General features: G+C 53.4%; 1 protein-coding gene across 5 annotated transcripts in view; it reads right to left on the bottom strand.

Annotated features, from left to right (window-relative positions):
• Gsn (gelsolin) overlaps positions 1-14934 on the bottom strand; it is a 51335-nt gene that overhangs the window by 16908 nt on the left and 19493 nt on the right. For 3 of the 5 annotated variants that reach the window (XM_055600357.1, XM_055600356.1, XM_055600359.1), the window contains 3 exons: positions 6696-6900; positions 5989-6143; positions 406-567 (listed from right to left, as the gene is read on the bottom strand). In XM_055600357.1, the coding sequence (XP_055456332.1) occupies positions 406-567; positions 5989-6143; positions 6696-6891 (513 nt within the window). In that variant the 5' untranslated portion in view covers positions 6892-6900. Of the gene's footprint in view, positions 1-405; positions 568-5988; positions 6144-6695; positions 6901-8168; positions 8240-8288; positions 8477-14934 lie in introns of those variants that run through there. The other 2 variants (XM_055600355.1, XM_055600354.1) reach the window with 2 other exon arrangements.

Below are 14934 nucleotides of genomic sequence, written 5' to 3' on the forward strand. Positions count from 1 at the left end.
AAGTCGACACCTGTAGCCACTCACTGCAGTGACCATGGTGGACAAGGGCTACAGTTCTGCCCACAGCAGCCGTGTGCTTGGAAGTGAGTGTCTAGACTTTAAGTGAGTGAATATATTTTAATTATACAGCTGTGCGTGTCATGCATCGGGGAGGCTGCCTCTCGAGAACACTGTGCAGAGGATGGGGGCCCGAGGATCATGCATCCACGCGTGACGGGCTTGAGTCCACGTGTGGGGATCTAGTACCGGACCCCTCCACGCATGCTCTGTCTGCCTGACACATCGGGCCCTCTGATCTCCAAGGCCTGTCCCCGGAGTGTTCATGTACCCGTTCACAAGTGTTCATCCCTCCCCTTAGTCAGACCGCCACCACAGTGGCCCTGGAAAAGGGCGGGCAAGACTCACGTTTCCCAGGTCCAGAATGAAGCAGTCACCAGTGTTGAAGCTGTCCCAGGACACAGGCACCTCTGTGGCACGGATTACGCGGCGTCCTTTGACCTGGAAGAGCCTCTGTACCACCACCTCATTGGGTACCACGTGCTTGAATCCAGATGCCACGCCTCCTTTCTGTCAGGTGGAAGGGACAGTGTTAGTGGGGGTGGGGTGGGGTGGGGTGGTGGTGGTCCAGTGACATAGATTGGCAGGAGACTGGGGTGAGAAAAATTCCGCCCAGCAGCTGCTCGGCTTTCCCTGTGACTGTCTAACAGTGAGACAGTCTTTTCTGAGGTTCAGGAAAATGGATAATATTTACCAGAGAGCACTTGGCTAAGAGGTGTCAGCTTCCCTACACCCCACAGAGCCTTACACTCCACCTAAAAGATCCCTGGAGCCACTTCCCCAGATCAAAGGGCTGTAAACACTCTTCTCTCAAAATCAGCATGCCCCACAGGAGCCCCCGAGGCAGCCTACTCAGGATACTCTTCAAGGAAAGGGATCCGTGACCGAAGTGGGGATGCTCCTTATTCGCTGTCCCTGATTGTTGCACGACGCACACGAACACAGCAAAGGCTCCTACGGCGAGCACCCTGCTCGCCTTCTGTGTCACATAACCTCTGCATAGCTCCTCCATCCCGCCCTGTTCGCCACCTGTTTTGCAATTCGCTCATGCTGATCCAAGCCATCTCCGTCCCTCCTTCCCATCCTTCGAGGTTCTCTGAAGATCCTCTTAGACTTCCCCAGCCCATATCACCCATCTCCCTTCTCCTGCCGTGTCCAGTCCACTTGGGCCTTCAGAGGCAGGAAGAGGGAGGGACAGCCTCCACCACAGCACTGGGTGACTTTCACTCATCGCCTCCCCTCTGTCAGCCTCGGGTCTCTCCTCCACCCTTTAGCTACCACCATATTCTGGAGGAGCCTGCTCACGGGCTGGCTTCCTTGCCAAGGCTGCTGCGTGCTCTTGGCTCAGTAGGAAGCCAAAGCTAGCCGGCTGGAGCTTCTCCAGCTCCAGGTACTCGCCAGCCCTTGACCTTGTCTATGCCTTAGCCAGAGAAGTGAAGTGACCTCCTCAGGCGTGCTCAGCAAGCCTGTGGCAGTCAAGGCTTCCAGCAGGACCCTATCTGCCCTTCTCCTCCAATGCCCGTCAAGCCATTCAAACTTGACGGAGGCAAGGAAGCAGAGGTAGCCATTTCAAATCAGCTTCCTGTTATGCAAGCTCTCCCAGTGGGATGGGTGGTGGGGCTGGGATCAAAACTCAAGTGTGTCTGAATCTACAAAATCATGTTCTTCCTCCCAGTATCAGGTCTTAGAGCCAGGGACAAGCAGTTCGGCATTCCTAGGGGCTGGAGCGCCCTCTGGTGTCCATTCTTGGTATGGGCGTAGAGCCTATTCAGCACAGCCCAGGCCTAGGTCAAAGCATGGAGTTCTGACAAGAGCACTCCAGGCAGAGCCGTGGGGCCACTCGGTATGAATGACCTCAGTGTGGAGTGGGCCATATCCATGGCTTTCATCTTGACTTGGAAGTCCACAAGTCAATAGCAAGCCAGGAACTTTTCCCATCATGGAAAGAACACATCTGAGTGCAGGTGGCCATGAGGCCTGAACCCCAGAATAATGTTGGGGCTGGAGGAGACAAGGGCTGAGGCAGTCACTGGGGACGAGGCAAGGGGCAGATACGGGGCAGCATACCCCATCACCCCGTGCTCATGCCACAGCCACCCATGGGACCCCAGGGCCACCTGACTGAGCGGTAGGAAGGCTGGGCACCTGCTGTCCATGCAGGACCCACAAGGCTCTGAGGTAGGAAGAGCCATCGCATCAACTCTTGACTGGCGAGCCTGATGGCATGCCAGTCACTGCTGCTGACCCAGGGAAAGACACTTGGAGAGAGACACACATGCATTCACACACACATGCACACACATGCATACACACACACACATATACACATCATACATATGCACACACACATCACATACATACACACATCACATACATGCACACATCACATACATACACACGTGCATACACACACGTAAATAATAAATAAAGCAAGTTCTCAGAAGAACCAGCAGATTGACAAGGGAAAGGATGGGAATTTTTAGGATTTTTTTTTATTACTTTTTAAAAAGGGATTGATTATTGCTACCTAGTCTAATTTTTGGATGGGGTAGGAAGAGATTGGCATCAAAATCTCTGAACAAAATTATGCAGGGTGAGTTGTTTAAAGAGCCACTCTCAGAATAAAGGCGAGAGGCTGGTAGTCAGGTTTGTGGGAAGAAGCAAAGTATCCAGCCACCATTTGGTTTGTGCCTACAGGGCCGGGCTGCCAGGATGTTCCCTTCTGACTGCTGCTTCCTGCTTTTGGCTAGTTTATATCAAGCTTGATTACTCTGCCAGCAAGATGGGGGGCACTATAATCCCCGTGAAAAAACAAGAAGCCAAAGTGTGCACAGAAAAAAGAACTTCTTGATGAGGCTGGACCTATTCATCCAACTCAGAGACATTTTCTCTTCTTTCTTTTTTCCTTTTTTTTTTTTTTTTTCCTGAGACAGGGTTTCTCTATGTAGCCTTGTAGACCAGGCTAGCCTTGAACTCACAGCAACCTGCTGGCCTCTGAGGGGATTAAAGGCCTGCGCCACCACACCTGGCTCCCAGAGTCCTCTCCTAAGAAAAGGTCCCAGCCTCATTTCCAGCTGTCTCATGGCCCAGGGCTCCCAGGACTCTGATAGGCCCAGTCTCCCTTCCAGCAAAGGACTTAAAATAAGCCAGCCTTGGGAGGGTGGGCAGGGCTCTGGGTGAGGGTGAAAGGGGAGAGCCAGAGGGTGAGGGATAGAGGATCGGAGCTCTTCCCACCCCTCCCAGGACAGTGACTTAGGAATGACCGGGGTGGCAGAACAATAAAGGCAGGTCTCCCTGGCAGCTCCGTGTCCCCTCTCTGCCCCTTCTGTGACTCCAAGACAGAAGTGGCTCCTGGGAGGCTTTCATAGAAACAAGTCTTGTGTAACAAGCCTGGCTCCTCTGCATCTATTATAGATGAGGGCGGGGAGTCCGAGAACCTTGGTCTAAGCCTGCCAAGTGTGGGGGCACCCTGAGGACTGGCAGGAGGTGTAAACAGGGCTGCCCAGGGGCCTCAGATGTCCTCCAGGGGCCACTTTCTTTCATGGCTAAAGCCACAAATCTGAGCCCTGCCTGGGATCCACCTCTCAGCATTCCTCAGGGCGTGGTCAAGAACATTCCAGAAAATCCCCTTGATATAGGAGAGGCTGGTTACACATGCGGGCGATGAGCCCCACCTAGCTAAAATGAAAGGTCGGGCGGGGACTCCCGAACCATCTACTCTGGACTAGCTCTGGGTTAAGCTAGACCCTTCACACTTGAGTCTGAATCTCATTCCCATTGCCCCCCAGCTGTGTGGCCTTGGGAGGTGGCTTAGCATCCCTGCCCTTCACTTTCCTCATTTACACAGCGGGGCCAGTACTAGCGACCACCTCCCAGTATGACAAAAACTGAGGAGAATACGTAGTAAAGAGATGTAACACGTCTCGTGGTCCATCCCACTGAACCTCAGCTTTCCCATCTATGAAATGGGACTATCACCGACACTCTAACAGCAGCAGTGAGAAGGACATGAGAGCCTGTAGAAAAGCCTCAAGCCTGGGGGGCCCATAGCCTGCTCTGCAACGTTCTCTGGCCAGGCAACCTGTCCTTGTGTTCATGACAACTGCCACATTTCTATCTGCTTAGCTCTTCCTAAAGCAACAGGGAGCTGAGACGGACAGACAGCCCTGATCCCCGTGAGAACTGACCATGTGGTCCTCCCTTCTCCTCCTTCCTTGCTCAGCCACCCACTCTCTGAAGACTGCCAGTCCTCTGAAGTCCTTAGAAAAGAGGCCATCTGCCTCACTCGGACCCCTGGCGCTCAGCACAGAGCCTGGGAATGAGCAGGGGCCTGGGCTTGAATACAGCTCCTCCCACTTGCAGTTATGTGACCCTTCTGAGCCTCGGGTCTCCCACCGATACCTTCAAGGATAAAGCAAGGTCACATACATTCCCAATACAGCACCTGCACCATGACAGCCACAGTGGGTGCTCATCCGGGTCTGCCTTCCTTCCCTCGTTCCATGCATACATATACACATATATGTATGTTCATATATATGTATATGTATGGTCTTGTGAGGTGCAACCTGGCCTCACTCTATGTAGCAGAAGATGATGTTGAACTCCTGACTTTCTGCCTCCTTATTCTGGGATCAGAAGCATGTACCCCTGAGCCCAGCCTGATCTAGGAGTTTAAAAACCGGCTGCTAAGTGACTATGAGTGACTATGGTGGTCTTTCAGCACCCCAGGGCTAGGCTCCCCACCTCTCCTTCCTCAGGATTGCAAGGACCCCCGACTACAGCAGGAGGAAGGCAGAGCTGCGCAGCTGGGCAGCAGCAGGAGCTTGGCCATGCCAACCCAGCAACTGGAGCTGGGTAGATGCCAGGGAAGGCAGCCCAGCCCCACCCAGCCTGGGCTGCTGGTCCCAGGACACACCCTGCCGTGTTATCTAAGTCTCATGGGCATTTTTCCATCACTCAATCCCTGCCCCTCACCTGGGAAAGAGGGAGTCACTTCTGCATGGACTAAGAGGACTCTGAGGCCCAGAGAGGGTCAGTGGCACAGGTAGGGCATATGTCCTCCTTAGAAGCGGTCAGGAGAGACAGGTTGGCTTAGTGGAAACAACACTGGGAGACAGGAAAGCAATCTGGGCTCTGGTCCTAGCCCCTGCATCAGCTCACCGTGAGGCCCCGCCCCAATTGCTCCACCTCTCTGTGCTTTGGTTGCCCCAGCCCCCATAAAATGATGGCTCTAGGCCCACCTAGTTCATAAACTTGTAATCCCCTCTCTAGCCTGAACAGAGAGAGTTGAGCATCATAAATCTGCAGCTTCTCTTGAGCCCTTCAGGGAACCAAGCCCCATGTGGGGCACTTCCCAGCTATCTCTTCACCAAATCCTCTCCCTGGTCCTGTAGGGCAGGTGTAACTGGCTCTCCAGCAACCAGAGAGGAAAGGCAGGCTCTGGGTATCAAGGGGCTGGCTAGAGGTTGCCCAGCATATTGGGGTACGAAAGAAAGACAGACAGACAGACAGACAGAGAAAGAAAGAAGCACGCAAACAAACAAACAAACAACATAGTACAGATGTGTCCAAGTTCAAGGGAAAAAATGTGGCATGGGGAAGCAGGGAGAGGGGTGTGAATGAAAGGAGTCTATCATATCCCTATCATAGGGCCCTCTGTCAACAAAGCCCTAACAGGATCAGGACTTGGCACAAGCTCCTGGGGGGCTGTGCCGCCTGTGGATTCCCTGTGATGCCTGGAGGAAAACCCTACCAGGCTGTAGAGAATCTTCAAAACTCAGGGTGTGTGGCCCAGCCAAGACCACACTGGTAAGAAGGACCCAGGGTTCGAACCACGGTTGATGGAACTCCAGAGCCTGAACTTGGGCTGTCTGTCCATCATCCTCCTTCCTTGTGGCTGGAAGTCTGTGAGCCCTGCCCCCGACCCACCTTGTACTTCAGCCCGGACTTGAAGTAGCCGAGGAAGGTGGACGACTCGAAGCCCTGAACCTCGCGATGCTGCACAGCCCGGCCATTCAGGTAGTCATCCAGCTGCACAGTAAAGATGGCAGCAGCCCCGCTCTCGTCCTGGCTGCACTCGTTGCCTAGGGAACATGAGGGTAGCATGACACTGGCTTCTGGATGGCAGTCTCAGCCCTCTGGGGCGGCGGTATCCAGCTCTACTCTGGCCTGGCTCTAGAAATTGGGCTGGTCCCTCCCTGCTTTCCAAGAGCCTCAGTTACTCCATCTGTTTAATGGGGTGACCCTAAAACAAACAGATCAGAGCCAACGTTAGAGACTCTAGGCTCCCAGCTCTGATGAGAAAGCGAGACGAGAGAGTGATTGGAGCTGAGCAAAAGAAGCACAGGGGGATTTAGGGTCCCCATGACACCGAGAGTAACTTGTTTTTCCTCTTGAGGTAGCATAGCTATCAGCATGTCTGCTCTATAGAAAACACGGGCGAGTTGCTGAAGGGCAGATTACAGGTCCAGGGGCAAAGCTGCGATGTGAACTTGGCCAGGCTGGCTCTAGAGTGTAGTGTAGTGGCTCCTGACCCCTAACCAAGGCCTGGCATACACAGCACTCAGTTCAAAGTTTCCAGGTAGACCCATGCTATTGGGGGTCAGGGGCGGGGCGGAGCAGGAGCGCTCACCTACCCAGCCAGTAGTGGAGGTCATACTGCAGATTCCCGTTCCTCAGCTGCACTGTCTTCAGGATGACGTAGGCGTCACCCGTGAAGAAGTCCCCGTAGAGGTTGGGGGGCACGGGTACCAGGTCAAACTTCTCCACCCGCCAGATCTGCAGGCCGGGCTCCTTCCCTGCCTTGAGGAACTCAGGGTGCTCCACCACCATGGTGCTGGGCTGCAGAGAGACAGGGCGGAGCGTGAGCAGGGGTGTGTGGGTCTCCTCAGCGACAGACCCCGGGCATGAGGGAGGGCAGGTTCGAGCACCGAGAATGACTCACTTGAGCCTCATGCTTTCCCCATGGTAGTGGCTCTGGGGGTTAGGAAATACATACTCTAGTTCTCAGCTCTGGCCAGGCCAGGCTGTCACCCTCTGTGCTTTCCCATTTGGCGATGTGACGGAAGAGGCAGAGCGCTCCCTCTCTTTTTTGTTGCCAATGAGAACAGCTAAGGCACAAGAGGCAGGCTGTCTTCCGGGGACCCCCAGTTAGAAAACAACAGAGCCAACAGAGCGGGATGGCCCTGGGCTCCAAGGGCACACTGTGACTCCATGGCTAGACTCTCCCATTCAGTAGTGGCAAATACCCCAGCACCCGGGGACTCAGCTTGCTTTCTTCCAGCACCTTCATTGCTTAGAACTCCATGCCCACTCTGCAAATGGGGAAACTGAGGATCAAAATGGAAGGAGCTGACCCCTGGTCCCATATCCCACTTGCTTTTGCTCTTTTGAAGGGGGAGGATCACCTCCGCCCCCTCCATCTTCCATCACACCCCAACAAAGGATTGGCTTGATGGGCCCAAGTGGCCTCCTGTGCCGCCTGTCTCCTCCCTCCTGCCAGCCCCGGCACCCCACCCCCAAATTTTCATGTCTTGGAAAAGGGGGAGGGATGGAGCCTGAAGTCTGCGGGGGCGGGGAGGGGGACCTGTTAGGAGGAAAAGGCCAAGGGTGGGAGGGGATGCCAGTCATGCTCTGGGGATGGGGATGGATGGACAGACGGTTAGTTTGGCACCTAAGGACGGAAGACAGCAGGTCAGCTCAGGCAGAGGGAGGTCTGGAGAACAAAAATCGGGCAGAAGTCAGAGCAGACCGGGGAGAGAAACTCAGACGGGCAGAAGGGAGAAGAGGAGAGGGAAACGGCAGGTGGGAGGGGGTGGAAGAGGGAAGAGGAGAAAGAAATAACAGTCCTGTCCAGAGGCAAAACAAGTCAGAGAAAGGATGGGACAGACAAGCACCGAATGAAGAGGAGCCTGACTGGGAACAGGCCAGCAAGGAGGGTGGTAGGGCAGACAGAAGAAGTTAGACATGGTAAAGGTGGGATCCGAATCAGCAGCGGGGAAAGATCCGGCCAAGGTGAGGTTAGCCTACAAGGGAAGGAAACAGCCTCGGCCTCGGCCCCCACCCCCCGCCCCACCCCCAGGAGCCCCGAAGCAGCGAGACATACTTACAAAGCAACAAAACAGTTTTTCCATTCTACACCTGAATTATTCCCCTTTTCCTAGCGCTGTATCTGCAAGAACTTACAATAGACAATTACTCGGGGAGCCCGGGGGACCCTAGGCACTCACCCGCGCCTCGGACGCCCGACCTTGGGGCGCCCTCTCTCGGGCCGTGCCCCGAGACGCGGTGGCCGCACGGGACGGCGGCGACAGGGCGCACAGCGCCAGGACCAGGGCGCAGAGCAGCGAGGAGCGGTACGGAGCCATGGCGACGGTGGGGACCCAGGCTGCGGCCGCGGCTACTTGGTCGCCCCGATCTTTAAGTAGCCGGCCGCCCCATCCCGCCCTAGCTGGGAACCGCCCCCCAGGGAGGGCCTGGCGGCCCGCGGGGGAGGCGGAGATCTCTCCCGGATCTCCGAGACATCTGGGTTCCCTTCCGACCGGCTGGGTGCGGTCGCTCCTTGAACCCTAGTTTCCAAGCGGGAGACCCGGCGTGTGACCCCTGGAAGCCCCTTCTAATCGGTGCAGGTCCAACAAAAACTAAAAACAACCAAAACTGCATAGCATGAACTAACAGTCTGTGGGGCTTTGGGCTCAAGGACTCGCTAGAGCCCGTTTCACAGGGAGGGAAAGGTGCAGAATAGTCCAGGACTGGCACACACAGCCACCGAAGAGTGCAGCTACAGTACTGCCAACCCCTGTTTCGGGTAGTCCTGGGTCTGGACACCTGTGCTAAATGCAGACCAGTCTACAAGCTGGGGCACTGGCTCCCCACCAGCCGGCCAGAACTCTAACCCTTGGTTCTACTTTCCTCAAAATGGCATCTCTCTCTTTTTCAATAACATTTTAAAAAAAAACTTTTTTTTTTTTTTTGAGCAAATCTTAGTTCGTTGTACAAAATCGTTGCCTTTTGGCTGGTGGTGCTTGCCTCTGTCCTGGGGCTGCCGCTTGTATCTACTCCCCTTGCTGATGACACCTCCATTTCCTTCTGTGATCTATTTTTTTTTTTTTTTTTCTATTTCAGGCCCCTCTGTTCTCTCTTTCTGGGGAGCCAGGATTTGAGACCTCATGCCATCACCGGGAAGCAGGAAGTGGGGGTGGGGGCGGGGGGCGGGGGGTGGGAGGGGACCTAGCTTGGACTCCTATGTAGCACCTGTTTTTTCCTGTGCCTCAGTCTCCTGCTCCGCAGAGGTTGCAGAGGGTTAGATCAGGCCTGCTGAGATGGCCTGGTCTGCAGGTGACTGTGCTCAGTAACCCCAGCTCCCTTCCGAGCCTGCACTGCGTGACTTCTAGCGAATAAGGCTGACCTTTGCCCTCTCCCACCCCAGTTTCTTCCCACTTAGCGGGAAGCAGGTTGTGGCTAAGGGAACACAGAGGAGAGCTGAGGGATTAGAGGAGACTTCATGTGGCCTGGGCCTTGAAGGTCACGGGGGATAGATAGAGACTGAAAACAGCCTCCCAGGGGAGGGAATGGCATATGGGCAAAGGGTAGGCAAACACAGGCCATGCCCTGTGGATGGCAAGGGAGGGTCATTACAGAGGGCAAGGACAGTGAAGCTGGCAAGGAAGGTGGGTACCCCAAGGCCTCTGTGCAATCCTAGAATTCTGTATTTCATCATGCATATGTAGAAGCCTTGAGTTTGCTGGCCTCCATGGTCTATGAGCCTACCTTCAGGCCTACGGAGCCTGCGGTGGGCTGCCCTGGACTCAACTCAGAGAGCTGATCAAAGCCCACACTGTTCGAGTGGACATTCCTGATGGCACAGGACATTTCACCCTCTCTAGATAACAATTAGACTGTGCATAGTCAAAGCACACAGCACGACTTTCCCTACAGTATCGCTTGCAATGGGCAAGGGTATATTCACTGAAGCATTGTCTGAAGAGAATTGGAAAGGACCCAACACATCCTGAGGAAATAAGTGACAGAGTTGTCACACAATGGACCACAATGCAGCTGTGAAAAAAAAAAAATGAGTTAGAGCCAATTGTGCCTGGTGGCACATAGTGGGCGCTCTGTAGGCACGCAGAGACCACCAGGTGCAAGGAGCAAAGGGCACAATGATGGCTATAGAGTGGCCCCTCGCTTCCTCTCTACACCGGTATAGCTGATGCACAAACCCTTGCAAAGCCGGTAAATGCCACACTGTTAAGGCCAAATGCTTTAAAGTGACCAAGAGTGAGGTTTTTACCCTGGACAGTGCCACGGCTACCCGGGGCTGGAAGGAACGTTCGGTTCACTGTCATTGGCACAAGAACCTTTCAGGGTGGTGGTGGAAATTTTTTAATACTACACCATGACGGTGATCATGCAACCAGTTCACACCACTAAAAAAAAAAAAAAAAAGTCACAGAACTGCGTATGTCAGTGAATTGTGCATAGTACACAGATTACATAGCGAGACTCTTACTTCAAAAAGCAGCTTCAAAAGGCACAAGATTGAAAACGTGATACGAATATATCCAGCTTGGTCTAGAGAGTGAGTTCCGGGACAGAGAAACCCTGTCTCAAAAATAAGCATATATATATATATATATATATATATATATATATATATATATATCCAATAGAGTTTGTTTGTTTAAAGTGTAGTCTAGATAGAATGCTTTAAGAATATGCTTAAAGGGAGACTTGTTCCTTGGCCAACTTGGGACGTGACAAGGAACCTAAGCCAGCAGCGGCCTACCTAAGCAGCCCCCTCAGGAGCAGGGAGCAGTGTGACCCCAGCTTGCCTGGTTGGTGATTAACAGAGGGCTGTTGGGGCTTGGCCTCGACCCCTGGGGTCAGTGACCACCAGCCCAGGGTCCCACAGGTTAATGATCACAAAGGTGGTGCAGCTTTGCTGACTGTGTGGCCATGGAATTTGGGCCACAGTGACCAAGGCCCAGCCCCTGCCTTCTGGGACCCTGAAGCCTAGAGACTCTCACCTCGGGGCATCAGTGAATGGAGACTGGGATGTGGCGTGTTGGCAATCTCTGTTCCCTGCCTGAGACAGGCTCGTGAGCTCAAGGGAATAAGGGGGTTAAAGTGAAATTGAAAGGGGATTTCCCCTGTTAGGGAAGGCTCTACCACAGACTTCCTAGATAACCCTGGGTAACTAATTGTCCCTTTCTGGGTTTCAGTGTCCATGAAAAAGGCAAGGCCTTGATACTCTGACTCTAAGGCCTATTTCTGGCCCCAGATCCTGGCTACACCATCCTGCCCAGAACTGACTTGCTTCTGAGCTTCAAAGTCCCCAGGTGCAAAATGAGGACACTGGGCCAGGTCACCTTGACAGGTCCTTCTGAATCAGACCACCTAGGCCCTAGGACGTGAACAGGAGGCCCCGAAATCAGAAGTAGCATGTTACCCCACTGGTGAGTCATCAAAAGCCCTGGCTGCTGTCCCATGGGACTCCAGAGCCTGGAGCCTCTCGCTCCATAGAGTGGAGACTATGATGGGGTAACCCTTGTCTTACTCTGCTCCCTGCTTGGAAAAAGATGTATGCACTCAGGGAAGAAGTAGGTACAAACGCAAAAGAAAGGAAGGCACACCAGTGTTAGAGAAACGGGCCACTCATGTGGAATATCATGCTGATATTCAAATCCTTGTCTAGGGCTCCTGGGACCCAGTCCTACTTGGGAGACAAAACAGGAGCCTTGGCCTCGCCCCACCTGGGCAGGGAGCAGCTACCCTACACGGGAAAAGGGGTTGTTGTTGCTAAACCTCTCCAAGCCTGTGCCAAGCAGGCAGCCAGATGTCTCTACAGCAGTGGGGACCACCACATCTCCCAGGCCGAGGCAAGGGGAGGGGTCAGCAAAGCCCTCAGGTACCCAGGACATTACCCAGGACAAACGCATGCCTAAAAGGGTTCCCCAGGCCATGGCCACTGGGTGGAGAAAGACTGTGGCACCTCCTTGGCAAGACACTCAGACATGGCATGGTTGCTCCAAATGGGGTGTAGCACTGCCTGCCATCAACATGTTTGCTGCGCATCCTGGTCCCTGCTCTTCTTCGTTGTGCCTTAGAGACCCTGTTGATCTCCCATCTCGGCTGTTTGTGAGTCCTGCCCAGTGCTCCCCCCCCCCCCCAGGCAGCCCTCAGTATCTGCCACAGGATCTGGAGGCACAGCTCTTGTCCCTCCCTGCCCTGTGGTTGGATCCAGGACCCCACGACCATCTCTTGACCCCTTCTCTCTACGGTTAACTTCGAGTCAATCTGTGGGTCTCTTTGTGCCTCCTAGGGTGGCTACCAGATGAGATGTCTCACCCTCAGCCTCCACCCTCCGCCTCGGTATACAAAAGGCCTTGGCAGGCTCTGAAGACACCACCCTGTTCTGTTCCTCACCCTAGACAGCTCTTGATCTCCCAGGCAGCAAGCCATTCACTGGAAGTGCCCTCTTTCTCTCTCTCTCTCTTTCTCTCTCAGAGCTTGTTTGCTTTTGGCCCATTGCTATTCTCTGATCCCCCTGGGAGCACCCACCCTTCTGGCCTAGGATCTTGCCAGGAGGGACAATGGTCAGTAAACAAAGAAGGCCATTATGAAACCCAGTGACCAAAGAGGGCCAGCACAAGTTCTGGCAAGCCCCCGTGGACTTGAGAGCACACAGGCCTCAGCACCTGTGATCAAGGGAGGCCTCAGTTTCCTCATTTTAAAACAGAGAGGATGATGCCGGGCCCTTGGAACAGCAAAGAAACCCAAGGCCTGATACACAGGATCTCCCAAGGGGTTCCTGGCTGGCCTGCTTTTCTTCTCTCAGAGGCTGAACTCAGTACATCCATGCCTCCTGGATGACAGCAGCCTGCAGCAGCAGAGGTAAGACTACAGATTTCAAATGGGACATGGGCTCAGGTTGGACTGTGCAATCCAGAGTTATTTCTCTTTGTGAGCCACCAGTCACTCATTTGTAAACAGGGACAGTGATGTTCTTTTGTAGGATTGTGGGGGGAAATAGGGCAAGACACAGGACTACCTGTAAAGGTAGTCAGGTCAAGTAGTAAAGGTCACAGGCCTCTTATCTCTGTAGATAACACCAAGCAGAAGAAGGCGATGTCTCCAGGCACTGAGCAGTGTCCATAGACCAGACTTAGAACTCATGTCTGTGGCAACCAGGTCAGAGCCAAGGCCTGAGTCTCATGGAACAGGGTTCTCTGACATGGCCAGCTGGGCCTCTGCCCTGGCCAAGTCTATCCTGGGTGTGGACAGTTTTGGGAAGATGGCCAGTGGGGCTTGGTTGACTCTATCCCAGGAACTGAAGCCACTGACCCTCTCCCAGCTACCAGAGCCAGCGCCAGGTAGTGTTGTGAGCCAAGTCAGGACATTCAGAGGAGGCTTGGCCGTTCCTCTTCCTGGCCCTGTCGCCTGGAAGTAACAGGATTTGATCACGTGTGAGAGCCTACGGCCTCTTCCACCAGAACTGTGGTGGCAATCAGTTTCCTCTACCCTGCGCAGACACTCTAGCCCTGGGAGACTTGGGACTGCAAAGAACTGAGTCCTAGGCCCCCATCCTACCCATAGAACTCTGCAACAACCCCTGGAGGAGCCCGGGCACAAACACGGGTCAACGGTGGGACAAAGAGAGCCAAGCACAGGCATGTGACTTGGCGCAGGGTCAGCAGGAGACCCGAGTGGCATACAGATCTGTGATGTCCCAGCCAGGGCAGAGAAGCACAAGAGATGCTCCTGGAGGCAGCTGCTCCAAGGAAGCATTTGTCATGTAATCGGGAAACGTTGCCACTAGCAAAAGTGGGGATTAAACTCTACCATCAAAGCAGCTGGGTAGCTCTCCGAGCCTCCATTTCCTCATCTGTAGGTAGGGGTCGTGGTGTTTTCTTCCCGTGAAGGTTGTAAGAATTTAATAAAGGGAACAGGAAAGACTGTTCAGCTGTTGAGTACAAATGGCCCTGGCAGAGGATCTTACTCTGGTTCCCAATACTCATACCAGGGGGCCCACAACCACCTGTGACTCCCGCCCCAGAGGATCTGACACCCCCTTCTGGCCTCTGCTGTTCCCTGCACTTACATACCACACACACACACACACACAGAGAGAGAGAGAGAGAGAGAGAGAGAGAGAGCGCTGCTAAATTTGCAAGGTCAGTTGCTTGGGTGAGTTTCTGTCTCTTTTGAGTATCAATGCTCTCATGTGTAAATTAGAGGTAGAAAGGCCTTCCCTGCCAAGTATGACAGTGTGTACCTGTAATGCCAGCACTTGGGAGAAAGAAGCAAGTTTGAGGCCAGCCTGGTTTACATAATAAGTTTCTGCTCACTCAGGGTTAGCTAGCATGACTAGATCTTAAAACAAAAAACAGTGTGTGTGTGTGTGTGTGTGTGTGTGTGTGTGTGTGTGTGTGTGTGTTTAATGCTAGTGAAAAACAGCAAATAAGATCACTGATGTGAAAGATCCAAGGACCAGACTTTCCTTGGATAAAAATGTTCAAAAATATTGGGTTATAAAAGCAAGTTGTCTAAGAGACATCTGCACACCCACATTCATAGCTGTAATGCCCACACAGCTAAAACATGGAAGCAAGCCATCTGTTCATTAACAAGTGAGTACACAATCAACAAATACACTCAAATAGAGGAACAGTAACCTCCAAAAAGATTACATCCTGCTACAGGGACAAACCTCAAGGACACCATGCCAGTCACAAAATAGCAAATATTGTGAATCTACTTCCATGAAGTTCTGAGAAGAATCAGATTTATAGGGGGCATACAGTGAAGTGAGAGTTGTAAGGGGAAGGTATTGTCTAGAGAGGGCAGAACTTCAGTTTGCGGAACCAGCCTGCC

This window comes from Psammomys obesus, unplaced genomic scaffold (assembly GCF_907164565.1).
Source record: "Psammomys obesus unplaced genomic scaffold, mPsaObe1.curated_primary_1811, whole genome shotgun sequence".
In the NCBI taxonomy this organism is placed as follows: domain Eukaryota; kingdom Metazoa; phylum Chordata; class Mammalia; order Rodentia; family Muridae; genus Psammomys; species Psammomys obesus.